At 59.5% G+C, this 23,186-nt stretch overlaps 1 protein-coding gene across 1 annotated transcript in view; it reads right to left on the bottom strand.

Moving 5' to 3' along the window:
• Positions 1 to 23,186, bottom strand: part of COL7A1 (collagen type VII alpha 1 chain) — a 32,905-nt gene that overhangs the window by 5,233 nt on the left and 4,486 nt on the right. The window contains exons 12-104 of the mRNA XM_060307479.1: positions 23,022 to 23,171; positions 22,811 to 22,939; positions 21,670 to 21,813; positions 21,456 to 21,581; positions 21,211 to 21,354; positions 20,485 to 20,604; positions 20,186 to 20,329; positions 19,699 to 19,824; positions 19,452 to 19,598; positions 19,067 to 19,192; positions 18,578 to 18,724; positions 18,216 to 18,350; positions 17,984 to 18,130; positions 17,766 to 17,902; positions 17,362 to 17,488; positions 17,130 to 17,276; positions 16,870 to 17,042; positions 16,737 to 16,772; positions 16,626 to 16,652; positions 16,487 to 16,531; positions 16,351 to 16,413; positions 15,839 to 15,910; positions 15,708 to 15,743; positions 15,528 to 15,563; positions 15,274 to 15,345; positions 15,096 to 15,173; positions 14,821 to 14,847; positions 14,685 to 14,738; positions 14,481 to 14,543; positions 14,330 to 14,389; positions 14,177 to 14,212; positions 13,936 to 13,980; positions 13,821 to 13,856; positions 13,419 to 13,463; positions 13,302 to 13,337; positions 13,148 to 13,180; positions 12,765 to 12,797; positions 12,540 to 12,593; positions 12,404 to 12,463; positions 12,273 to 12,308; positions 12,095 to 12,175; positions 11,959 to 11,994; positions 11,717 to 11,761; positions 11,407 to 11,478; positions 11,118 to 11,162; positions 10,820 to 10,846; positions 10,604 to 10,633; positions 10,393 to 10,473; positions 10,281 to 10,316; positions 10,170 to 10,205; positions 9,999 to 10,079; positions 9,706 to 9,741; positions 9,234 to 9,296; positions 8,920 to 8,964; positions 8,269 to 8,304; positions 8,161 to 8,196; positions 7,954 to 8,049; positions 7,810 to 7,845; positions 7,688 to 7,723; positions 7,524 to 7,571; positions 7,157 to 7,192; positions 6,903 to 7,025; positions 6,625 to 6,825; positions 6,499 to 6,534; positions 6,365 to 6,418; positions 6,113 to 6,181; positions 5,993 to 6,037; positions 5,815 to 5,877; positions 5,622 to 5,666; positions 5,260 to 5,295; positions 5,089 to 5,124; positions 4,897 to 4,941; positions 4,647 to 4,679; positions 4,507 to 4,569; positions 4,381 to 4,416; positions 4,221 to 4,301; positions 4,013 to 4,081; positions 3,835 to 3,870; positions 3,713 to 3,754; positions 3,513 to 3,557; positions 3,379 to 3,423; positions 2,814 to 2,849; positions 2,671 to 2,730; positions 2,422 to 2,529; positions 2,171 to 2,242; positions 1,981 to 2,016; positions 1,705 to 1,764; positions 1,538 to 1,582; positions 1,271 to 1,306; positions 1,128 to 1,163; positions 997 to 1,053; positions 789 to 860; positions 160 to 231 (exon numbers count right to left, since the gene is read on the bottom strand). Coding sequence (XP_060163462.1) covers positions 160 to 231; positions 789 to 860; positions 997 to 1,053; positions 1,128 to 1,163; positions 1,271 to 1,306; positions 1,538 to 1,582; positions 1,705 to 1,764; positions 1,981 to 2,016; positions 2,171 to 2,242; positions 2,422 to 2,529; positions 2,671 to 2,730; positions 2,814 to 2,849; positions 3,379 to 3,423; positions 3,513 to 3,557; positions 3,713 to 3,754; positions 3,835 to 3,870; positions 4,013 to 4,081; positions 4,221 to 4,301; positions 4,381 to 4,416; positions 4,507 to 4,569; positions 4,647 to 4,679; positions 4,897 to 4,941; positions 5,089 to 5,124; positions 5,260 to 5,295; positions 5,622 to 5,666; positions 5,815 to 5,877; positions 5,993 to 6,037; positions 6,113 to 6,181; positions 6,365 to 6,418; positions 6,499 to 6,534; positions 6,625 to 6,825; positions 6,903 to 7,025; positions 7,157 to 7,192; positions 7,524 to 7,571; positions 7,688 to 7,723; positions 7,810 to 7,845; positions 7,954 to 8,049; positions 8,161 to 8,196; positions 8,269 to 8,304; positions 8,920 to 8,964; positions 9,234 to 9,296; positions 9,706 to 9,741; positions 9,999 to 10,079; positions 10,170 to 10,205; positions 10,281 to 10,316; positions 10,393 to 10,473; positions 10,604 to 10,633; positions 10,820 to 10,846; positions 11,118 to 11,162; positions 11,407 to 11,478; positions 11,717 to 11,761; positions 11,959 to 11,994; positions 12,095 to 12,175; positions 12,273 to 12,308; positions 12,404 to 12,463; positions 12,540 to 12,593; positions 12,765 to 12,797; positions 13,148 to 13,180; positions 13,302 to 13,337; positions 13,419 to 13,463; positions 13,821 to 13,856; positions 13,936 to 13,980; positions 14,177 to 14,212; positions 14,330 to 14,389; positions 14,481 to 14,543; positions 14,685 to 14,738; positions 14,821 to 14,847; positions 15,096 to 15,173; positions 15,274 to 15,345; positions 15,528 to 15,563; positions 15,708 to 15,743; positions 15,839 to 15,910; positions 16,351 to 16,413; positions 16,487 to 16,531; positions 16,626 to 16,652; positions 16,737 to 16,772; positions 16,870 to 17,042; positions 17,130 to 17,276; positions 17,362 to 17,488; positions 17,766 to 17,902; positions 17,984 to 18,130; positions 18,216 to 18,350; positions 18,578 to 18,724; positions 19,067 to 19,192; positions 19,452 to 19,598; positions 19,699 to 19,824; positions 20,186 to 20,329; positions 20,485 to 20,604; positions 21,211 to 21,354; positions 21,456 to 21,581; positions 21,670 to 21,813; positions 22,811 to 22,939; positions 23,022 to 23,171 — 6,383 coding nt within the window. The remainder of the gene's footprint in view (positions 1 to 159; positions 232 to 788; positions 861 to 996; positions 1,054 to 1,127; positions 1,164 to 1,270; positions 1,307 to 1,537; positions 1,583 to 1,704; positions 1,765 to 1,980; positions 2,017 to 2,170; positions 2,243 to 2,421; positions 2,530 to 2,670; positions 2,731 to 2,813; positions 2,850 to 3,378; positions 3,424 to 3,512; positions 3,558 to 3,712; positions 3,755 to 3,834; positions 3,871 to 4,012; positions 4,082 to 4,220; positions 4,302 to 4,380; positions 4,417 to 4,506; positions 4,570 to 4,646; positions 4,680 to 4,896; positions 4,942 to 5,088; positions 5,125 to 5,259; positions 5,296 to 5,621; positions 5,667 to 5,814; positions 5,878 to 5,992; positions 6,038 to 6,112; positions 6,182 to 6,364; positions 6,419 to 6,498; positions 6,535 to 6,624; positions 6,826 to 6,902; positions 7,026 to 7,156; positions 7,193 to 7,523; positions 7,572 to 7,687; positions 7,724 to 7,809; positions 7,846 to 7,953; positions 8,050 to 8,160; positions 8,197 to 8,268; positions 8,305 to 8,919; positions 8,965 to 9,233; positions 9,297 to 9,705; positions 9,742 to 9,998; positions 10,080 to 10,169; positions 10,206 to 10,280; positions 10,317 to 10,392; positions 10,474 to 10,603; positions 10,634 to 10,819; positions 10,847 to 11,117; positions 11,163 to 11,406; positions 11,479 to 11,716; positions 11,762 to 11,958; positions 11,995 to 12,094; positions 12,176 to 12,272; positions 12,309 to 12,403; positions 12,464 to 12,539; positions 12,594 to 12,764; positions 12,798 to 13,147; positions 13,181 to 13,301; positions 13,338 to 13,418; positions 13,464 to 13,820; positions 13,857 to 13,935; positions 13,981 to 14,176; positions 14,213 to 14,329; positions 14,390 to 14,480; positions 14,544 to 14,684; positions 14,739 to 14,820; positions 14,848 to 15,095; positions 15,174 to 15,273; positions 15,346 to 15,527; positions 15,564 to 15,707; positions 15,744 to 15,838; positions 15,911 to 16,350; positions 16,414 to 16,486; positions 16,532 to 16,625; positions 16,653 to 16,736; positions 16,773 to 16,869; positions 17,043 to 17,129; positions 17,277 to 17,361; positions 17,489 to 17,765; positions 17,903 to 17,983; positions 18,131 to 18,215; positions 18,351 to 18,577; positions 18,725 to 19,066; positions 19,193 to 19,451; positions 19,599 to 19,698; positions 19,825 to 20,185; positions 20,330 to 20,484; positions 20,605 to 21,210; positions 21,355 to 21,455; positions 21,582 to 21,669; positions 21,814 to 22,810; positions 22,940 to 23,021; positions 23,172 to 23,186) is intronic.

The raw sequence follows: 23,186 nt of genomic DNA, 5'->3' as shown, positions 1-23,186 counted from the left end.
GGTGACTGCAGCCAGGGCCTAGGCTGTACAAGGAGCCCATGTGAGCACATATGGGGCCAACAGCGAGGGAGGCAGGAAACCCTCCAATGCTCAGAGGACACCCCTGGGACAGGGGTGTGTGATGCATGGCTCTGGGTCTGTACCTGGGGCGGGACTTGCCTTGGGTCCTGTGAGTCCACGCACTCCCAGCAACCCGGCTGAGCCCTTGTCTCCAGGCTGTCCCTTGGCGCCCTGTGGGAGTGACCAGGAGAGGGACACAATCAGGACCAGACCAGGCTGCATGCTCAGAGAATGACTGGAACCTGCTGGCTGAGGTGGAGCTGGCCAGTGCTGCTCCCACGCACTTCCCCATGGCCCCTTCCCTTCCAGCCCACGCCCCAGCAGGGTGGAGCTGGGGACTGTGGCTCGTGGGGTGGCTCATTTCTCACCCCGGGACCCCCAGATTCCTGCCACTCCTCTTACCACTGGGCCCCTACCCTTACCCCTACCTGGAGTACCCCTAACAGCCAAGGAGCCCCCTTCCCATTCCCACAGGCACTCTCATAGAGCCACAGTCCACACACTCCCCTTCTCACCTCCTATCCAGGCCCTTGGGCCCCCCCATAGAGCCCCCATCCTCTCAGCCACCCCACAGAGTTGCTACAGCTGACAGAACCCCCTCCCCTCTGACCCCCAGAAAGCCCCCTCCCATCCTCCCCTCCTGTCCTCACAGACCCTCCATGGAGCCCCCCAGCCTGTAGGACCCCCTTCCTCACCCTGTATAGAATATCCCAACCTCATCCCCATACCTTTTCTCCAGGGTCCCCACTGTCTCCCCGAGGTCCTTTGTCACCATCTATGCCCCGAGGCCCTCGTTCACCCTGGGTCAGGGTCAGAAATCAGGGTCAGGGGCTAAAAGTCCCTTACCCTCTGAGGGTTTGAGCTCTCAGATCCCCTGGCCCAGCCCACACAGAAGCCCCTCCCACACCCATCTGCACATGGACCAGACCCACTCACCATGTCCCCCTTGGCACCTCGTGGCCCCGGAGGCCCCATAATCACAGCTGAGTCACCCTGAGTGGACAGGGGGCAGTCAGAGGAGTCAGGAGCACCCTTAGTCCCCTGCCCTCCCCCATGCACACACTCACCTTGTCACCCTTCAGCCCTGAGGTTCCAGGGTCACCCTATTGGGTGGAAGAGTGTGAGTCTCACCCAAATAGAGAAGCCCCAAATCCTGAGTTGCAAGATCCATCCCCACCCACACTCAGGGACCTCTTCCCCATATCCTTACCTTCTCCCCACGCTCCCCCCGGCTGCCTGGGGGACCCTGTATGAGAGAAGAAAATAGTGAGCTAAGGGAATTTGTGGGGACTACTGGGGAGAGAGGGCAGGGGGCAGGGGAGGACCGGGGGGCCTGGGGGAATGGGGGAGACAAAGGACCAGAGAGTAGCCAAGGAGAACCAGAGGGCTGCAGAAGGCTGCAGAGTGTCACAAGGGCACAGAGGGCACAGACAGGGGACTGAGTCACACCACTGGCTCTTTCCCCAGGGAGACCCACCACGAGTCCTCGGGGTCCCTCCAGGCCGGGGCGGCCATCTTCACCCTGGTTGGTGACAATAGATTCAGTGACTCGGTAAGTTGGAAATCGGAGGCGAGAACTGTGATGAAGGGAGTCCCAGGGTGGCTCCCTGGAATGGCCATGGCTGCAGAGCAGGACATACGTACCCGGACACCCGGCTCCCCACGCTCGCCTCGGGCCCCAGGCGGTCCTGCTCCAGTGTCTCCCTGGAGATCAACAGGACACCAGGGATCAGTGAGGGGAATTGGTGGAGGACAGAGGGTCATGGGAGGTCGGTGGAGGTTGGAGGGAGTGACAGGGGTCAGTGGAGATTGGAGAAGGTGACAGGGGTCAGTGGAGATTAGAGGGGGTGACAGGGGTTAGTGGAAGCTGGAGGGGGTGACAGGGGTGCAAGAGAGAGCCAGCAGCATTGTCCCATCTACCTTGTCTCCTTTGAGTCCAGGGGCCCCAGGCGCTCCCTGTGGGCAGAGTGAGGTAAGGCTTCTGTGCCCCTCAAAGGCACACACATATCTAGCCACACAGTGTGGCATAGTCCCCAGCCTAAGTCCCCACATGGACAGACTCCAACACACAGCAGTCAGAGACATGGGGCGTTGGGGCACTTCTACTCACCGCTAGCCCAAGGGGTCCACGTGGCCCCAAGGGACCTGGGGCTCCCTCTCTCCCTGGGGGGCCTGCCAGACCCTATAGTGAAAATGAGGTAAGAGAGGCGAAGGGTGACTTGGGAACCTTCCTCCCGTGCTGTCCTCCCAAAACCAGGAGCCCCCTCGGCAGGGTTGGGCCCCCTTCTCCTCCTCACCCAGTACCAGATTCAGAGGTCCTCAAGTCACCAAGTCCCCACGTGCAGCCCTCAGCACCCTTACCCGCTCTCCACTGGGGCCCGGCTGACCCATCTCTCCTCGAGGGCCTGTCTGACCGGGGAACCCCACAATACCAGGAGCACCACGGGTGCCGGGGGGGCCCAAGTCTCCCTGCAACAAAAATAGCAAAGGGAGGAATGGCTCCAGCAGGACCCCTTCCCAGGACTAGCCCCAGAATACCCTCTTTCTCCCACCTCCAGGCCCCCCGCCCCACCTGCTGCCCCCACTACTAGTGATGGGGCATTGTTTTACCTTTAGACCTGGAGGACCAATTGGCCCAGGGGGCCCCTGGACCCCAACTCCTGGGTCACCCTTCAAGGGAAAGAAGAGTCAGATCAGGCTCAGGGAGTCTCAGGACCATGACCCCCAGCAGGGATGGTTTAGGGCACACATACCTTGTGACCTTTGAGTCCTGGAGCCCCTTTCTGACCCTAAAACAAAGTAAACAGCATTTGAGAGTAGGAACATGAACCCAGAGCTCAGGTATGGCCCCAAAACATTCCCACGGGAGCTCAGAGGTGACCACGGACATTTGGCACCAAGGACGTGAGTGCAGGTATGTGGGAGTGCAGACAGGAGCAGGAACTCAGACATGTCCCATCCCAGGGAGCTTAGACGTGACCACAGATATGAGCTCAGATACAGGAGCACAGACAAGGCGGGGAGAGGGGCAGCGTCAATACATGACCAAGGAGAGGCCCACAAAAACTCCCATGTGTCCTGAGACCTGGGAGATCAGACAGGAGCACACGTGCTCAGACACAGGGAGGAACAGAAGACCTAGGACAGGCACGTGGAAGCCAGGAGGCGTGACCCCCGCATGCTCCCAGAGCAGGACCCTGAATGCTGGAATGTTCAGCCAGGCTCGGGTTCAGATGTGCCCACGCTCAGCAACGGTCCCTCACATCCACGACTGCACTCCTCAACCCAGACTCAGACTCGCCCAGACCCCAGACTCACATCTTCACCAGGATCTCCAGGCTCCCCGGCACGGCCGGCTTCACCCTGCATAGAAAGGGTGGTGAGGGTGTCTAGCCACCCAACCGTACCCCTCCCTGCCCAATGCACAGGCCCCGCGGCCAGGCCCACCTCACCTTCTGGCCTCGCGGCCCCGGCAGTCCTCGGTCACCTTTGGCTCCCTGTGGATACAGGGGTCAGGAGGACACATGGGTGTCAGGGGCACAGACAGCTGAGACTCAAAGAGGCAGCATGAGGCCCGGACCATGTGGGGCATATTATGGAAGGTGAGGGTCACAGGGGTGGAGGAACTATGCTGTGGAGGTTCCACACTCACCGGCTCTCCCACCAGGTCTTCAGCAAGGCCTCCAGGGGTGCCCTGATGAGGGAAAGGGGTCAGTGGGGTTCCTCAGCCCCTAACCCTTGTGCCCCCCAAACCAGGGCCTCCCACACACTCACCTTCTCTCCCTTTGCTCCAGGGGGCCCGACCACAGCCTGCAGGGAACTCCTGGTGAGTTACCTCGCCTCCTGCCACCTCCCCATCCCCACCCCGCCGTCCATATGGAAGGGACAAACTAGGCTTGGGAGTGAGGCAGAGGAGCTGATGCAGAAGGTGGCGGTCAGGATCAAAGATCACCTGTCCAGGGGTGCCCATGGGTCCAGGCTCTCCTTTAGGTCCGACAGGGCCAGGCAGACCTGGTGACCCCTATGGCAGAACGGTGGGTGGAACTCAGTGCCTCTCCACCCCCTGTCCCTGCTGCCCAGCCCTCCTCTTCCTTCAGGCACACGGCGGCTGGCACAGGCCCCATCACATGCCCACAGCGAGCTCCCCTCAGAACACACACCGGCACGCCAGGGGCTCCTCTGTCTCCGTCCTTCCCACTGGCACCATCACGACCTGGCACTCCCGGCTTCCCCGTCTCCCCCTGAGAAGGGAGAGCTCTGTCAGGGGCCTGCCCCCTAACTCCTGACCCCCGGAGTCCAGCCCTGATTCCCAGGACTCACCACTTGTCCAGGCAAACCTGGTGCCCCCTGAGGACCCTGAAGGAAACAAGTCAGATGTGAGAGGAACATGGAGAGCACGGGACCCAGAGGGCAGGGACATGCTATCTCTGCAGGGGCCTCACTCACCACAAGGCCTGAGGCGCCAGGGGGGCCAGGAAGTCCCACAGCCCCAGTGGGTCCAGGCAGGCCCTGGAGGAAGAAAAAGTTCAGGGCAGTGCCAACCCCACCCAGCTCCCTGTGACTAACCCATGGGCTGGGTCACTCACCCGTCCTGGTGGTCCTGTCTCTCCGGGCTCCCCCTGCCAAAACCCCAGAGACCGCATGACCCCACAGATGAATGAGAGGCCCTTCAGCCTCCATCCACAGCAAAGCCCACATGGACGGAGCACCTTGGTGCTCAGTCGCATTACAGGGCAGTGACATTCCCAGAGGTTGGCAGATGTTATCCTGGTGCAGACAGGCTGCTCCAAGCCACCACCTCCTTCCAGCCACACACACACACAAGCCTATACTCACCTTCAGGCCAGAAGGTCCCTGGGGTCCCGCAGGGCCAGCAAGACCCTAGAAAAAAGTATCAAGGGCAGGAAACTGGGGTCAGAGTTATCCACCTGGACTCGTGGACTAACACAAACAAGTTATCCAACTGAGTCATCAGTGGGGACTGATGCCTGTCCCACCCCCACTAGGCAGTGCTTCCCCATCACTCACCGGGGCACCAGGTGGTCCAGGGTCTCCATGGCCACCCTGTTGGAGAGAGAAAGAGCCAGACGAGTGGGAGCCAATCCCACCCTCTCAGGGAAACTGAGGCAGTACTGCCCATTGTAGGGGTTACCCACTGTAGGATGGGAGCAGGAGGGAGCGGGATTCTGGGGTACTCACCATTGGGCCAGGGGTCCCCCTTGGACCTTGCAGACCCTGGATAGAGAAGGGGGCTTCTGAGCCTCAGTCTGGCCTCACTTGGGCCTGTTCCTGCCCTCTGGAGACCTTTGCCTGGGGGCCCCACTTCTGCACCTCTACCCCTCCCAGGCACAAATCACCCCATACCCACAGACTGCCCCACATAGACAATACACATGGGCCTGTACACGTACACAGCTATCATGCATCTGCACTCAGACCTGGGCACCCAGTCACCACACCCCGGCACCAGTCACTGGTGACACGTGCATACGGCGGCCAGCACACAGCAAAGGGTAGCTGTTCCCCAGAATCTCGGCCACGCTGTTCCTGCCATCACTCACCGGCTTCCCCTCAGGCCCAGCCACGCCACGCTCTCCTGGTAGACCCTAGAGAGAACACGTTTAAGGCCACACTGTCCTTGTTCCCCATCCCAGCTTCCCCCTAGACAGCCCCAGGCAGAGCAGACTCCAGCCTGGACAACACAAGTGAGAGCCGTGTACTTGTGCACCCATGGCCTGTGGGGCAAGGACTCACCGGGATGCCATTTTGACCCCTCTGTCCAGGTTCTCCCCTGTCTCCCTTGATGCCTGGCTCACCCTGCAAGCAGAGTGTCATGCCCTGAGCCCCCATCACTGCCAGGTGCCCACAGACATGCCACCCCGGCATGCCCTCCTGCAGGGGAGGGGAAACATGGTGGGGTGGGAGGCCTCACCCTGTCTCCTTTGGGGCCTTGGTTGCCGTCACTGCCTGGCTCCCCCTGTGGGGATGACATGTCAAGCCAGGCGCTGGCGCCATGGCAAGGGTGGCCCCCAGGTTGATCCCACACACTGACCTTAGCACCCTTGAGTCCAGGGGGTCCTGGTTCTCTAGAGAGTCCAGAACCTGGCTCGTCCATGGCCACCTACAAGCACAAGGTCACAGGGGAGAGATGTGTCTGTCACAGAGGCATGGAGGGGTCATCCCAGATCACAGGGTGCCAGAGGGTTGTAGGGTCAGAGTCACCACATGGAATTTCTGGGGCTCAAGCCAATGGTGGCCTCTTGGTGACAGCAGTCACAGGCTTGGGCAGAGCTGGGGTGATCACCTTGGGGCCAGGGGGGCCAGGGGGTCCAGGAAGGCCAGGAGGGCCGTCTCTGCCCTGCAGAAAAGAAGAAAATGGGTGGCCACCCCAACACAGCCCATAGGCAGTCCCACCCGATAAAGCCCCCTCCAGCTCACCTGTTCTCCACGTTCTCCTTTCTCTCCCCGCTCTCCCTGAAGTGCAAATCGCAGGGTGAGGGCTATGCCCGTGGGGAGCCCAGCTCCTCCTGAGCGCACCTCCCCGGCCGTCCCAGCCAGGCTCACCCTCTCTCCTGGTCTCCCTGCCTCTCCCACACTCCCAGCCGGGCCTGGGAGCCCAGGGATACCAGGCTTTCCAGGTTCCCCAGCAAGGCCGGGAGGTCCAGGGGGGCCCCTCTCCCCAAAGGCCAGGCCAGGTGGTCCCTGAGGGCCGGGGTCTCCACGATCTCCCTTCAGCCCGCGTTCTCCAGAAAAGCCAGTGGGGCCCTGGACAAACAGAAGAGTAAATGCTGGTGTCAACCACACCCTCCACAGGACACGCCCCCTGAGCAGCCAACACACACCTCCTTGCCTGGTGGGCCCCGCTCTCCTGGGTCCCCCTTGGGGCCACGACGCCGTTCAGGCACAGGCAGGAAGCTGCCAGAGCTCTCTTCCCAGCTCTCCACGATCTCCCGCAGGGCGGACGTCTGAGTGACAGTGAGGGGTCAGAAGAGCAGGGCCATTACTGCAGCCTCCCATGCCTTGGCCTGGCCCCACGGGCATTACTTGTCCCGTGGGGTTCCCATCAGCCCCCATGCCCAGCCCCCAAACAACCTACCTTGATGCCAATATTTTCCAGCAACCGCTCCACATTCTGGGGACACAAACTGGGTGAGGGGCTGCCCACAGAGGAGAAGGCCCCACACTGCCCCCCAAAACAGCCTCCCTACCCTCTTCCCCAGGCTTCTTGCCCAGAGGACCCTTTAGTCCTTGGTTGAGGTGACTCGAGGTCACTGGAAGCCCCTCCCTGACATGTCCCCGTTGCCCAGGTTCCCCTCAGTGTAGGCTACAGGAATCCCAACAGGGCAGGGGACTGAGCACACAGCACAGCTCCAGTGGGGCCTCACGGCAAGTGGAAGGGGACAGAGGTGGCCGCTACAGGCGTGCACATAACAGTCAAGGGCCAGGTCCCAGGCTTCACTCACCGCCGTGCTCCCAGGCTCTCCTCTCAGGCCACGCTCTCCTGGGAGGCCCTGGAGACACCAAGAGACAAGCCGCTGGACCCAGCTTGGGGTTGGGGCTGGAGGCATGTGCGCGCATGCGTGGGTGCTATGGCTACCGGGGCAAGTGAAAAAGATGGGGGCCTCACCTGTTCCCCTTTGGGTCCAGTCTCCCCACGGTCACCCTGAGAAAAAGAATGACCAGTGGTGAAAATGCCCCCACTCTGGGCAGCCCCTGACCATACCCCCCACCCAGCATCTGCACACTCACCTTGGAGCCCGAACCTCCTGGAACACCAGGGAAACCCTGAGATATGTCAGAACACAAAGAAGTCACACAGGATCATGGCATCCCAGGGTGACAACATAATGGTCCCTGTTGCTCCCAAGTCCTGGAACTACCCTGGACACTCACCTGGCCAGGAGGGCCAACCTGCCCTGGGATGCCCGGGGGGCCCTGGAGTCCAGGGCTACCAGGAGCTCCTCGCTCACCCTTGGGGCCATCATGACCCTGTGGAGGATGCAGCCAGCATCAGGACCCTGAGACCCCAGAAAGGAGTGGAGCCACATATCACAGGGTCAGGGTCAGGGGTCAGAGGTTGCAGAAGACTCCAACACTCACTTCTCTCCCAGGAGCGCCCGAATCTCCCTTCTCTCCCTAAGGAAGACAAGGGTGCTTCAGACATGGCGCCAATCTGAGCTAGAGCAGACTCCAAGTGAGGGGACTCACCTTCCTCCCATCTTCTCCAGGGTCCCCAGGTCCTCCCTGCGGGCAGAGGACTCACATCAGACCCAACAGAATTAAGAATTGTCTGTGTGTCTTGGTAACTGTCTGCAAGTCCTGTGTCTACCTCACTATGTGTGGCTGTATGTATATGAGTGACTGTGGACACAAATGCATATGTCGGTCTGTCCCCACACGTATCACACGTCAGAGCCTTGGATATGTGTCTCACCACACCTCCACAGAGGTATACGTGCAGCCCTGGGGCCAAGCCATAGCACGTGTATGGGTGGAAGTGTTTGTGTGTCAACATGTCTTCAGTATCCCTGAATGTGGGCTTCACACCTGTGTGTTGGCACCTCTCCATCTGTGTCTGAGGCTCTTTGCCTGTGCCCGTGGCTGTGGTTATTTTAGCTTGTGTTGGCCCATCCAGGCACAGGTCAGCACGTCCACTTAACCCACTGTGTCTGTGAGGCTGCCCGTGTGTGCACATGGACGTGTGCTTCAGGATGTATCTGTACGTGTGGGCTACGTACTCGGGTATCGGCACGTGTCAGCATGTGTCTGTGTGTGTGCCCCATGTGTATGGCACATCTGAACCATGTCCATGTGCTAACATGTTTTGGAGGTTTCACTGTGTCTACCCTGGACACTCACGTTTTTCCCATTCAGGCCAGGCTTGCCATCCTTGCCTGGCTTTCCCTGTGGGAACAGATCATTGGTCAGAAGTCAGGGTTGGGGTGAGGGCAGTAACGGGGCAAAAGGATACCACGAGGGGACTTCCCTGGTGCACAGTGGATAAGACTCCGAGCTCCCAATGCAGGGGGCCCGGGTTTGATCCCTGGTCAGGGAACTAGATCCCACATGCATGCCACAACTAAGGAGCCCGCCTGCTGCAACTAAGACCCCGTGCAACCAAATAAATAGTTTTTTTTTTATTTTTAAAAGGGTACAATGAAAGTGGGACTCACCGGTGCTCCAAGGGGACCAGAGGGGCCAGCGGGGCCCTGTTCTCCTCGAAGGCCAGGCAGTCCCTGGAAAAAGTCTTTGCTAGGATTGAGAGGGCCACTGATATATCTCCTGGGGCACATCCATGGACTTGGAGAACCCCACTAAGAACCTCCTCCCGTGTAGAGTCCCCCCAGAATTGGGAGGAGCCATTGAGGTCCCGAGGCTGAGACCCAATAGGGTAGGGGGCCCCCTGCTGAAACTCCCAAGGGAAGAACCCTCAGGATTTGGGGGTCCTACTATAGCGCCCAAGGCAGAGAAGATCAGAAAGCAGGATTCTGCTCAAACCTGCCTGCCAGGGACTGGGACCCTCCCAAGGACAGGGCTGGACCAACGTCCCCTACTCCCGCTGGTCCTGTGACTATGAAGACCAGGCTACACAGTTCATGCTGGACCCCTGAGCCGCCCTCCACCCTAATATCTCCCCTTACTTACGTCTCTCCCTGGGTCCCCAGCCTTGCCTATAGCACCCTGAGGAGAGACTCAAGTCAGGGAGTCCACAGTGGTCATGGGGTCAGGGGCACTGCCCACTGACAGGGCCACTAGTTCCTGTGAACCCAAGGCCTGTCAGGCAGTAACATCCCCCACCCAGGCAGGGTACTAGGAGAAGACACAGATAACCCATCTGGCCCCAGAGCTCATCAAGACCCAGAAGACTCCAGTGAGTCTGGAGCCATACAAAGGGGCAAGGGAAGGGGCGTGACCAGGCAGTGACCGCCACGACTCACAGGCTGCCCAGGCGGACCAGGGGTTCCTGGTTTCCCATCCAGTCCACTGCGGCCATCCAGGCCAGGGGGGCCCCGGTCACCCTGAGGAAAACAGAGTGGTAAGAGGCCTCGAAGGATGAGATGGATCTGAGAGCCCAGGCTCACAGTCAGAAAACCTCCATGCCCTCTCACCTTTTCTCCTCCTGGGCCTCGAACACCTGGGTCCCCCTGAAGGGAAGAAGGTCAGTGAAAGGTGAGGGCAAGATGGGAACTTAGGCTGATGGGGCAAAGTGTGTCACTCACCTGCGGGCCTGGGGGCCCCCGAAGTCCACTGATGCCCTGAGGACAAGGGGAGGAAGAAATCAGAGCAGGCTTTCCCAGGCCCACACGTTCCCACGGCATAAGCCACACTCACTCTCTCCCCAGAAGCTCCAGGGGGGCCGGGGTCACCCTTGGGTCCTCGAGGACCCTCCTGTCCACGGTCCCCAGACTCTCCCTATGGTAGAGACAAACGTGTTGAGGGAATAGCACTAGGGCCACAGGCATGCCCGAGGCAGAACCTGTCATGGGGGTGCTGGGATGCTTTCTTATGCTCACAGCTTCACTCCACCCACGGAACATGATACCTTCTCTCTGACTCCAAGTCCCGTGTCCACCTGTGGAGGGAATGGCCAGTGAGAAGAATAGTTCAAGTAGGGGAAGAGGAGTTGGTGAGGATCAATAAAGACATCAGGGGGCAGTGGGGGAAGTGGGAGTCAGTGGAAGGGATGAAGGGACACCATGTGGGGCTAACAGGGGCAGGTGAGGGAGATGACAGAGAATCAGACCCAGGCAACCCTTACCAGCCGTCCAGGGGGTCCTGGGGGACCCTAGAAAAGGAAAGAACTGTAGTCAACAGGAGCCCTGCGGCCCCACGGTATGGCTCAGGTTTGCCTCAAGCTCAGTTCTGCTCCCAGATTCCCTGCACCCCAGTGCCAAACCCCAGAAGCCAGGTCAGGCCTGGAGGTGGCCACCAGGGCTCCCGACCTTGACCTCCAGGCCCTTAATGGAGGTGCTGACCAGACTGAGCACCGGAACCCTGTATCCCTCCCGAGCCCAGAACAAGAGCACTACTGAGCCCAGAACACCAGCACTACTCACTGGCTCCCCACGGTCACCCTTGGGTCCAGATGGTCCAGGGCTCCCCTGCAGAAAGTCAGAGGGTCAGGGTCAGTGAGGAGAGGCAGCAGTTTGGGGGAGCTTTGGAAACACCCTAAGGATTCATGGGGATCCTGGTGGCCTTTGGGGGTTGTGATGAAGGGGTCAAAGGAAATGAGGACTGTGAGGGTTTAGCGCTGCAGGGTCGGGGTGGCAGGGTCAGAGGCTGGGAGCTGGATGGTTGGAGATTGAAGTTGAGGTTAGAGTTCAGGGATCAGAGGTCAGGACTCACGTTTCGTCCATCCTCTCCAGGATCTCCCTGGTCTCCCTTGTCACCCACAGGCCCCCGAGTTCCAGGTGCCCCCTGAGAAGAGTAGCTGGTGTGAGACAGACCCTCCCAGCATTTTGCAGATTCCCCCATGACCCCCATACTGCCCCAGTTCTCCATCACCCTGAAAACCATGTCAGAGTTCCCCATCACCACATGCCTCCCTCCAGACTCTCCCATCACCCTTTCTCCCCTCAGAGTTTCCCACAGCTTCATGCCCACCTCCTATAAGTTCTCTCATCACCCCCCCTTACTTCTCCCTGCAAAGCCTCACCCGAAGGCCACGCTCGCCAGCTTTTCCAGGCAAACCTGGTTCACCCTGGTGGTGGAGAGAACGCCACATCAAACAGGTGAGTTAGGCTCAAACTAACTCAGGGAGTGGCGACAGAGAAGGGCCTGGGAACCAACTGGACCAGAGGCAGGGGGGTGGACTGGATAACCTGGTGGAGCCCCAGCCCCCCAGGGATCACAGTTCAAGGGTAAAGGATCAGCAACCACAGTGGGAAGGAATCTCACCGGGGGACCCTCGTCACCTTTCCCTCCAACTTCACCCTGTGAGACATGAGAGTCAGCCTTGGTCCCCAAACCCCCAGGGAGGCCAGCAGTACCTTACTCCCCATCCCCCAGCACTCCCCCAGTCCAGTCCTCTTACATCTCGTCCTCGGGGGCCGATGGGTCCTGGGGAACCAGGACGACCAGGGTCTCCCGTCTCTCCGGGAGGCCCTGAGTCACCCTGTGGAGGAGGCAAGAGTGATGTAGCACGTATAGCCAGCCCTTGAGGGGAGGTGACCCCAGAAACCTTGATGTTACCCAAGGTCACAGGCACTCACCGGCGGTCCTGCTCTGCCAGTGAGGCCGATGGGACCCTGCAGGGCATAGGGAGGGAGGTACGACTTAGTTGGGGCTCCCAGGCACCACCTCATCTCCTTCTGTCACACTCCCCATCCCCACATTTACTCACCCGGACTCCAGGGTCTCCCTTGGGGCCAGGGTCTCCAGGAAGAACCAAGCCAGGTGGGCCCTGGGGGAGGAAGGATCAGAGGTCAGGGGACACAACCATCACCTGTCCTAACCCCTAAACACTTCCCCGCACTTACCCGTTCCCCTTTGACTCCGGTAGCTCCTTTGGGCCCAGGGAGCCCTACGTCTCCCTGGAGGTGACAAAGACCACCAGCATCAGCCACAGGCTCCATGAACCCACCACCCAGCGATCATGCCACAACTGTCATGACCTCCAGGGGCCTCCAGGCAGGCCCAGAGGCAGGCCCTATGACCTTGATCTCAACCCTGTAACAGCGTCCCTTCACTCTTACCAGACTTACCTTCTCTCCTTTAGCTCCAGCACCCCCAGGTCCCTGAAAACAAACAGGACAGACACGGCTTGGCCCTGCCTAGGGATCACACTACTACAGGCTTGATTGGAGTTGGGGTTATATAGAATCAGAAGTGTCTGCCCAGAGGTCACAGGGTCACCGCTGGGAGCAGGGCAGGGGTTACACAGGGCTCACGACCTGTATGGTGGTCATGGGTTCACAGGATCACAGCCAGGAGTTGGAAGGCGTGTTACAGCATTAGAGTTACAGAGCTCTGAGCCAGTCCAGGGTCCCAAGGTTATGGGGTCACAGCCTGGAACGCTGGTTTCCAGGCGGGTCACACTGTTCAAGGGCCTGTGCGGTGATCGGAAACACACCCTCCCTTCACTCACCACAGCGGGGTCCCCAGGGCGACCAGGCTCCCCCTGTAGAGAAAGGATAGGGACAGGGATGGGTCAGGGACCCACCTAGGAACTCAAGGCCCCAGTATCCCACCTGCCACAATCCCTGGTATCGGGGGCACTTGACTCCCAGCCCATGACCCACCTTCTCTCCTCGGCGGCCAGTGGGTCCTGGTGGCCCCTGCACATGGAGAAAGCATGAGCCCAGGATGGGGAGGAACACATGAGAGCCCTACTCCTGATCCCACAGTCACATACTTACTTCAGGACCCTCAGGTCCAGGACGCCCAGCAACTCCTGGTGGACCCTGGGGAAGAGGAGCAGAAATGCTGACCCAGGTGGGTGGGGGCAGGGGGATTATGGCAGGTAAGGGCTAGAGGTTCAGGATGGGGGTCACAGAAGATCAGGATTTAGGTCAGCAGGGGTCAAACTCGGCAGGAAGACAGAGACCAGGTCAGTGGAAGTCAAGGTCAGTTCAGCAGGGTCAGAAAGCTAAAAGTGGGTCCCTGGGGTTGAGGGTTAGAGCCTGCATCAGCAGAGATTAGGAGTCATGTGAGGAGGGGTGGAGGGCCAGGGGCAGTGGAGGTCAAGGGCAAGAAGTCAGAACCAGGAGGGGTACGGAGCCAAGGTCTACTGGCACCGGCAGTGGGGTCAGTGGGCTCACCTGTGGTCCCGCTGGGCCAGGGGATCCACGTTCGCCCTGATGGAGCAGAATGGGTCAGAGCTGAGTCTGGCTCCAGATCCTCTGGGGCCCTGAGGGCCCCCCAGGTTGCACTTACCTTTTCTCCAGTCTCACCGATGGCCCCTGTTAGTCCTTGGTCACCCTGAGGGGAGAGAGATAGGAGAGGGGCCTTTACTGTCGAACCCCAGACAAAGTGTCTCAAACTCCAATCATCTGTCTCTGAAATCACAGCCTCTGACCTGGGGAGAACCCTTATCTCCTGATCCTCCTGCCTCCCCTAATCCTACAGGGTCCCAGTGTCACCTCTCATACCTGACCCCTCACAAAATGGCACTTACTTTGGGGCCAGTGACTCCAGGAAGTCCCCGTAGGCCCTGAAAGGGGTTCAGAGATTTGGGTTTGGGAATAAGGATGGAGTAGAGGGTTGATGGCTGAGGGTGGGGGCTGGAGCTATGCCCACCACGCTCAGAATCCCTGGCCTCTACACTCACCGGCTCACCCGGGGTCCCAGGTTGTCCTGGGAGGCCTGGGGCTCCATCTTCACAGTCACCCTGAAGGAAAAACAGGTGGGTAGAAGACCCTGCTCCCAGCACCCAGAGGCCTCACCTCAGAACTGGGACACCAAGAAGTCAGATCTCCCACCTTTTCTCCTTTTTCTCCAGGGGGGCCAACTGAGCCTTGGGGTCCACGGCTTCCAGGAAGACCCTAGGAGGAGGTGAGTAAAAATGTGAGCCCCAAACTGAGGTCCAGCACCCACCCACTGCCCCAGAAGAGCCCCCAGCTCCTCTATCCACACCCCAGAGCATGGGCCACAGGGTCCCCAGCAGAGCCTCAAGGCTCCCTCACCGGCAGCCCAGGCTCCCCTAAAGCAACGCTGCCATCACCTGGTCCAGGGGGACCCTGGGAAAGAACAGCAGGTCAGGGGATGGCCGGGGGGAATCAGACTCCAAGCCACCCCCAGCATAACTTGCCCCTCACTTACCCGCTCCCCACGATCACCTTTCTCACCCTGGAAGAGAGATCATGACACGTGACCCTGGACTACACCTCCACACCCCAAGATACCAGGAGGAATGAGAGTCTTGGGGTCAAACTGGATTACAAAGTTCATGGAGGAACTGAGGAGTCATGGGTGGGGGTGGTCAAGAGGTCACATGAGCTCAGAGTGACCAGCAGGGGTTGTGTGGGTTTGAATGAGGTCACCAGGTCACTGGATCACATGGAGGTGATGAGACTATATGGCGGTCATGCCCTCACCTTCACAGCTGTTCCAGAAAATCCTGGGGGACCACGGGGTCCTGGGTCTCCCAATGGGCCACGAGATCCAGGGGGACCCTGATGGAAGAAACAAAATATAAAGTAAAACCCCATAGACCCACCCCATTGGTTCCCCCATCACACATCACTCCCCCCCACACCATACTCCAGAACTTACTGGAGGTCCAGGGTCCCCTTTCTGTCCAGGAAGCCCTGGGCCCTCGCCTCCAATGACTCGTCCAGGCTCTCCCTGCAGGACAGAGAACAGCAGAAAGGATTCAGGGTATGGGAGCCTTGAGGTAGGAGAAGCCCCTAGAGGTCCCCAGCTATTCCTCATCATGCCTTAGGCCCCACACAGTGTCTGTCCTGGGGCAACCCTGTTCCTCCCTTGGACATCCTGGCTTGGTTCCCTCCCCTCCCTCCTTCACCTACCGGCTCCCCCTTTGGGCCTCGAGGTCCTCGCTCTCCCTGAGGACAAAACAGAGCAAAGGGTGATGCTTGGTCTCAGTGCATTTCAGGGTGGGCCCCTACAAGCCAACCCCGCTCCACCACCCCAGCTCCCCACCCTGCAGAAAGGGCTCTGGGAAGACACTGTGGAGCAGAGCAACTTACTGGTTCTCCACGAGGACTGGGCCACCCTGGGGAGCCCTATAAATGGAGGCCAGAGTCAGCCCAATCAGACCACCCCACCCGCTCAAGCAAAGCATGCCACCATGTGAACCGTGAGGGCAAGGCTCGCTCACCTTCGGGCCGGGGCTTCCAGGAGTACCAGGGCGGCCAGGGCTGCCTGGAGGCCCATCTGCCCCAGGGAAGCCCTAAGGAGGCAAAGAGATTAGGGCAGGAAGGGACCCTCCCTCAGTGCCCCTGGTTTGCTGGAGGAGCCCCGACAGACTATTCTTCACCTGAACCCCTCACCCCACAGGCCCCTGAGCATTGTTGGGGGTACAGCAGTGATGTATGTACCCTGTGAGCTGAATGGAGCCGAACCCCAGGCACAAGGGCAGTGATGAGGCCAGGGCCTTCCCTGCCCCTTGGACTTGGAACTTCCACCCGGGCTCTCCAGGGGATCTCAAAACCCCACTGGTCCCCCCTAATTCAGATCCTTCCCCAAAGTCTCTGCTGTGGTTGATAATGTCCACTTAGGCTTCTAGGAATACTCTGTGTTTCTAACTCTGTTTTTTCATTCCCTCTTGTAAAAACCCTAAGGAAGCTTCGAGGATTGTCTTAGGGGAACCTCAATGGTCTCTACACTCACCCTCTCACCCTTCGCAATGGTACTTCCAGGAGGTCCCTGGGGGCCAGGAACACCCATCCTGCCCTGAGAGAAGAGAGCAGGTGAAGAGGCAGTACGCCGGTCAGGGGACAGAGGACAGGTATGCGGTGGCACTCACCGGGAGGCCGGGGGGACCAGGAGGCCCGGCTTGTCCTTTCAGCCCCTAGGAAGGATGATCGGTGAGCCCTGTGCTGCTGACCGCCCCCTGACCCACTAAGCCCCCAACCCATTCTCTATCCCCCACCAGAGCCACTCACCATCTCTCCGGGTTCTCCCTTCTGGCCCTGGGGAAAGATGTGTCGGGCGACAGTCAGAGTGGCAAGTTCCAAGAGTGGCCCTCACCCACCCTCTCAACCCTGGACACTTACCTTTGGACAATGCACCGAGCAAGGGTCTGGCTGTAGCTGTGGACACAGGGTCTCCTTGAGGTCAGCCGTTCTACCAAGAGCCCCCAGACCCTCTGTTTTTCACCACCTAGTCCCCCAGAGGCCCCTTCCAAACCTGGGTGGTCAAAGCCGTCTGACACAGGGCTGTTGCCAGACTACTGACTGCCCGGTCCAAGCTTGGACCATCATCCACGGCGAAGAAGGTCTGGACAGAGTCTATGCCTGGCACCAAGCGACGCAGCTGTTCTGGGTCAGCTCCTGCCAGGCCCAGCATCATCACTTTGAGCCCTAAGGAGGGGTCCAGCAGCTTGCATGACGACCCTGCTGGGGCCAACCCTATTCCCAGGCTCCATTCCCACCAGCCCTGCTCCTCACCAGCAGCCTGGGCCTCACGGATAGAGCTGAAGATGTCACCTCTCAAGGGCTCATCCACCAGTAGAACCATCACCCCCAGCACATGCCGGCGTCGTCCAGGGGCATCTGGTGCCAACAGGTATCTGTGAGCTGTAACCACTGCTGTGCCTGGGAGAAAGGTCATGTCAGAACCCAGGGGCACCAAGCTCCCCATGGGAAAGCCCCAAGAATCCATGTCCACTGTAGTCCTTACCCAAGTTGTTCCCACTTGGGTCCGTGTAGGGGATGTTGCGGATCTTCTGCCGGATGACACCAAGGTCATAGGAGCTGTTCAGCGAGAACAGTGGGGAGGGCCGGTGACTGTAGGACAGGAGGCCAACCTAGGGTGGGGAGACCACAGAGCCTGGGGAGGATGACACAGCAGGGACAGGGGACACAGAGCCTGGTGGGAGACACAGAGCCCAAGGTGTGTAACTAAACCTGATCTATTAGGGGGTCAGCAGTGATGGTAGGATACAGAGCCAACCAGCAAGTGAGGCAATCTGGAGCCTGGGGAAGGGCAGGGAGAAAGCCTGGACCAGTGGTGGGACAGGGAAATGGTGTGGGACCAGGGGTGGGCAGGGACAGGTAGGAGTCTGGCTGCCTCTGGGGCCAAACCTGGATGGCCTGTGGCCCAAGCGGCCCAAGTGCAGACACCAGATGCTCCAGGGCTCGCTTCACAGCCTCTGCGCGATGAGCATTGTCTCGAGTGGTATGCAGCAGGAACACCACGTCCATCAGGCCATGGGGACACACTGCAGGAAGGGAGCTGAGTTACTGAAGCAGTCAGCCCATCTAGCTACTCTCTTGGGCCCCTCCCACTGGGCCCACCATACCTGGGGTCTGTGTGACCGAGGCCTCAGGACCTTGTACACCCTCCCGGACAGGTGTCAGGGAGAATATGTAGGAGACACCAGGCTCTAGCCCTGTCACCTGCTGGGAGCTTGAGATCCCCGGAAGTGTCTGTGAGGCCCCAGGCAATTCTGCAGAGGACAGAGCTGAGTTAAACAGGAGGCCCTCCATGGAGCCCCCACTGCCAGCCCACCCGAACACTGGCCTCCCCATCACCTTGGCCAGGGCCTCTGAGTGGCTGCCAGGATAGGATGTAGCTGGATACCCCAGACACCGGGGTCCAGGCCAGAGTCACTGAGTCGACTGAGGTGTCTACAACACGCAGTTCAGTGCTTGGGACACGAGGTGACTCTGAAGGAGGAATCAAAGACTAGGGATCCGAGTATGTGTCCCGAGAACCCAGAGGAGAGAGATCTAAGGAGATCCTGGGGCAGATTCATCTTAGTGAAGGAAGTCACCAGAGGTCATGCTGGGATCACCCCGGATCAGGAATGGTAGGGGGGGGCTACAGGAGGAGTCACTCAGGGTCATGGGGTACAGGAAATCAGGGTGGGTCATCGGTAGGGGTAAGAGCACACCAGTGTATGCAGTTACTTCTGAGGGGGGCCCTTCTCCAGCTGTCCCCAAGACACTCAGCCATATACGGTAGTGGGTCGCTGGCTCCAGCCCGTCCAGTTCGTAGCTGCTGAGTTCCGGCCCCAGGACCTGGGACTGTTCCTGGCCACCTGGGGCAGGCATGAGAGGGGGGCAGGGGCACATAGGAGGATGCTACAGACCAGCATTTATGGACACGCCCACCTCACTGACCCCCCCACGAACCTTACTGACAATGACCCCGCCAGCCTCACTGACTGATCCTGCTGATGGGGTCCACCCTCCTGATTGATCTCCTGACCCTGCCCGACTGACCCTTATTGATCCCACGCAGCTAGGTGACTGATACCAGGTACCTTCAGCGATCCGCAGACCCCCACTGACAGACCCTGCCCACTCTCACTGATTTCACCGACCCCACCCCCAACCCCGCCCCATTGGTCCCTAACCTCCCTACCGGGGGCACATCTCACCCTCAGGTCGCCAACGCAGACGGAAGCCGCGTGCCCCGGGCACCGGCTGCCAGCGTAGCCTCAGGGAGTGCTCCCCTCGCTGCACTACACGAAGTGCCTCCAGGGCTGGTGGAGCCTCCTCAGGCGCTAGAGAGAAAGCACAAAAATCAGGGAGGCTCCGTCCCCAGTTAATCTCTGTGCCAATCCCAGACCAACCCTGGAACACGCACCGCCCCCAACAGGCCCCACTGCCTATCCCAGGCTACATCCCTCCTCCCCCCGAAGACCCCGCCCCCACAGGTTCACTACCAATCCCTGGACCCTCTTCCATTCCCGAGAACAAACCCCGCCCCCAAACCGTCCAGGGCACCAATCCAAGGCTCGCGCCAGCCCGAGCTCTACCTACGCGTGGTGACGACAATGGAGACAGGTGCGCCCTCACGGTCCCCCACAAGTGCAGTCACTCTCACTGAGTAGCTGACGCCGCCTTCAAGGCCCCGTATCTCTGCGGAGTCCGTGTTTCCTGGGAGCATCTCCTGTCTCGTGGGGCCACCTGGCCAGGCGAGCATAGGGCAACGGTTAGGGATAGGGGTGGCTGACCAAAGGGGCCAATCCCAGCCAGGAAGGGCAAGGGCAGGGTCAGGGAATCATACCCTCGCTCCGGCCCCAGGCCAGTCTGTAAGCTGTGGCTCCAGTGACCCCCACCCAGGTGACCCGGAGAACATCACTGGAAGCATTGAGGATCTGCAGCTTCGAGACACTGCCCACGGGCTGAGGGTCTGGGGGAAGACGCAGGGAAAAGGGTCAGGGGCCACTGGCAGAGAACAGGGCAGAGAACAGGGTGGCAGAACAGGCATGTTCAACGCAGGGAGGTCTATCTGAAGGTCAGTATGAGGTTACTGTGGACGGGTCAGTGCAGGCAACTTCTGAGTGGGAAAAGATCAGTGCCTCAGAGTGGGCAGTGTGGAGCAGCCAGGAGGTCACTGTGGGTGGACTCCTAGTCAATGTGGGGTACGTCAGTGTGGGGAGAGAAGTCACGAGAAGAGCTGTGATGGAGCAGGCAGCTGGAGCAGTCAGGAATACGCAGCAGGACAGGGTAGCCAATGAGATGTGGTTGGCAGATGGCCAGGGTCCACTTACCAGTCCTTACAACCACAGAGGCAGGGGTCCCATCCACACCAGCCATACGGGCCCACACATGCACTGTGTACTCGGTATCTGGCTCCAGCCCATCCAGCTCAGCCACTGTGGCCTCCCCAGAAACCAACTGGGATTTCTCTGGGCCTAGGAGTGAGGATGAAGGTAGCTCTAGGACTAGCCAGATTCTGCCCCCCAATGTCCCACCTGGACCCCGAAGAAACCCCTGCTCCCATTCCACCCAGGCCTGCCCCCGACAACCTCCAAAACCTCTGGTCCCTTCCCAAACCCCTGGTGCCCACCGTGGCCTGAGTGCCAGGAGACCCTGTATCCTGTGGCACCAGGAACCCTGTTCCAGGTGATGGTGACAGATGAGCTGCTGACTTGAGTAACACGGACTGTCTTCACTGGGCCCAGTGGGTCTGGTGGAGAGAGGCAATGGGGAGTCTGATGGAAGAGGCAGTGGAGGGTCTGATGGGGGAGGGATGGGGGGGACATCTAATAGAGGAAGGCAATGGGAGTCTAAAGGGAGGCAAGGATTTGATAGCGGATGCAGTGAATGGATCAGATGGGGAAGGAGTGGGGGTTCTGACAGAGGGGATAGTAGAAATCTGAGGTGGCAGGTGACAGGAATCTGGGAGACCAGAGGGTCTGACAGAGAAGGTAATAGGGTTCCGACGGAGGACTAGGAAGCAGTGAGGGGGTCTGACAAAGAAGAAAAGTGTAAGTCTAAGAAGATGGTCAAGTCTGGCAGAAAAGGCAATGGGGTCTGAGAGATGAGGTGCTGGAAATCTGAGGGCAAGAAGAGCGGGGTGTTAGGGGACAGGCAGAGGAATCTGAAGAAGGCAGGGGCTTAAAAGGAGGCAAGGGAGACTGAAGGGGGAAGCAGGGCCTCTGAGGGAGGAGGCAGTGGGGATCTAAAGGGGGAGACTGGAGTTCTGTGGAGAAGCAAGGGTCTGAAAGGGAAGGCATGGGGGTCTGAAGGGCCACTGGAGAGAGAGAGCCAAGGGGCTGGGTCAGGCCCTGACCAGTTCGAGCCACGGTGATTGCAGGTGGGCCCTCCTCTCTCTCTCGCAATGCCGACACAGCCACCTGGTAGGAGGTTCCAGGTCTCAGCCCCATGATATCTGTGGCAGTAGACTCTGAGGGCAATGTCTTGCTGGACTCCAGACCTAACGTCAGAGAGAAATGTTGGCATGGCTCCTGCCTGCCCCTTGGTCCCCCATACCCTGATCGTTCCCTTCAGCAACCCTCCCGCACATCCCACACTGACCATTGTCTGTCCTCCAGCTAACCCGAAATCCACTGGCTCCAGGCACAGGTCCCCAGGCCACCCTCACTCGTGTTGCGTCTGACGCCACTACCTGCAGCCCTGGGATGGCAAGTGGGGTTTCTGGCTCTGGGGATTAAAGATAGAGGTCAGGGATCAAAACCAGGACCAGAGTGAGTCAGGCAGCTGTCCCCCACAGCCCTCCTGCAGTGCTCACCCCTGCGAACAGTGAGGACGCTGGCACCACCCTCTCGGGTGCCTACTCGAGCTGACACCCGCACTGTGTAGCTCAGCCCAGCCCGGACGTCATCCAAGTCAAAAGCTGTCTGACTCCCAGGAAGCACCAGGCTCCGCTCGACCCCTAAGGGAGAAGGCAGGATAGGCAGGCAGGGGTCAGTGAGAGATGGGAATGTGGGATGAAGGTGCTCAGTGATGGACAGAGATACAAGATGAAAAGGGTCAGTGGGCGCAGGACAGGAATAAAGATGCAGACATAGAGAATGGACTTAAGGACACGGGGAGGGGGAAGGGTAAGCTGGGACAAAGTGAGAGAGTGGCATGGACATATATACACTACCAAACGTAAAACAGCTAGCTAGTGGGAATCAGCCGCATAGCACAGGGAGATCAGCTCGGTGCTTTGTGGCCACCTAGAGGGGTGGGATAGGGAGGGTGGGAGGGAGGGAGACGCAAGAGGGAATGGGGACGTATGTATATGTATAGCTGATTCACTTTGTTATAAAGCAGAAACTAACACGCCATTGTAAAGCAATTAAACCCCAATAAAGATGTTAAAAAAAAAAAAGGGTCAGTGAGGGATGGGACATGGGACGGAAAGGTGTGAGAGATAAGGACAGGGGTAAAAGGAGTCAGTGATGCACAGCGACACAGGATAATGGGCCAGTGATGAATGGGGACACATAATGACAGGAGTCAGTGGAGAAGGACATAAGATGTAGGATGTCAGAAGTCAGCGGACAGCGACATGAGTTGACAGGTCATCGACAGACAGTGAGGTGGAGTCAGTATTGGATGGGGACATGGGAGAACAGTGGTCACAGCTAAGGTTATAGAAGGGCGGGGGTTGAGCTTGTGGTTGTGGAGAAGGGTGAAAGCCACGGCCAGGGAGGTGGGGCAGGGAGTGGAGACAGATCCAGATGAAGAGACAAGCAGGGTCAGGGCAGGGAGCAGACAGACCCTGTGATGGGGTCTGGTTCGGTGCCGTCTTGGGAGGTGGATGGACAAGGAGAGAGGAGGAGGCTGTAGAGACCCCGGAGTGGAGAAGGGCTGGAAAGGCTGGAATGGTTTGAAAGGCTGGAACTTTAGTGTGTGTACGGGTCTTGCTGTGTCCCCCTCACCCTGGATGCTGCGCACGGTGATCCGATACTCGGTGGCGCTGGGAACTGGGCTCCAGGACACTCGCACTCGCTGCCCAGGCAGCTCGGTGGCCTGTAGGTCTGTCACAGGGCCCACGGGCAGCTCTGGCCCTGTTGGACAGCACAGCCTAAGAGGCAGCCTGGGGCCCCTGTACCTTCCCCTCTCACTTGGCCGGGCCCACAGAGCCCTCACCAGGGGGGACCACAGTTGCAGGCGTGGCCACCTCGTGGCCCTCTAGCAGCGTGTAGAGTGTGAGGCGATACTCAGTGCCTGGTTGCAGCCCATCCAACTGGTAGCGGGTCACGTCAGAGGGCAGCACCACCTTCTGTGGCACCTCCAAGCCTGCAAGATGACAGG

Source organism: Globicephala melas, chromosome 11 (genome assembly GCF_963455315.2).
Source record: "Globicephala melas chromosome 11, mGloMel1.2, whole genome shotgun sequence".
Lineage (NCBI taxonomy): Eukaryota > Metazoa > Chordata > Mammalia > Artiodactyla > Delphinidae > Globicephala > Globicephala melas.
The sequence above is the reverse complement of the archived record's forward strand: the minus strand, read 5'-3'. Positions and strand labels throughout refer to the sequence as shown.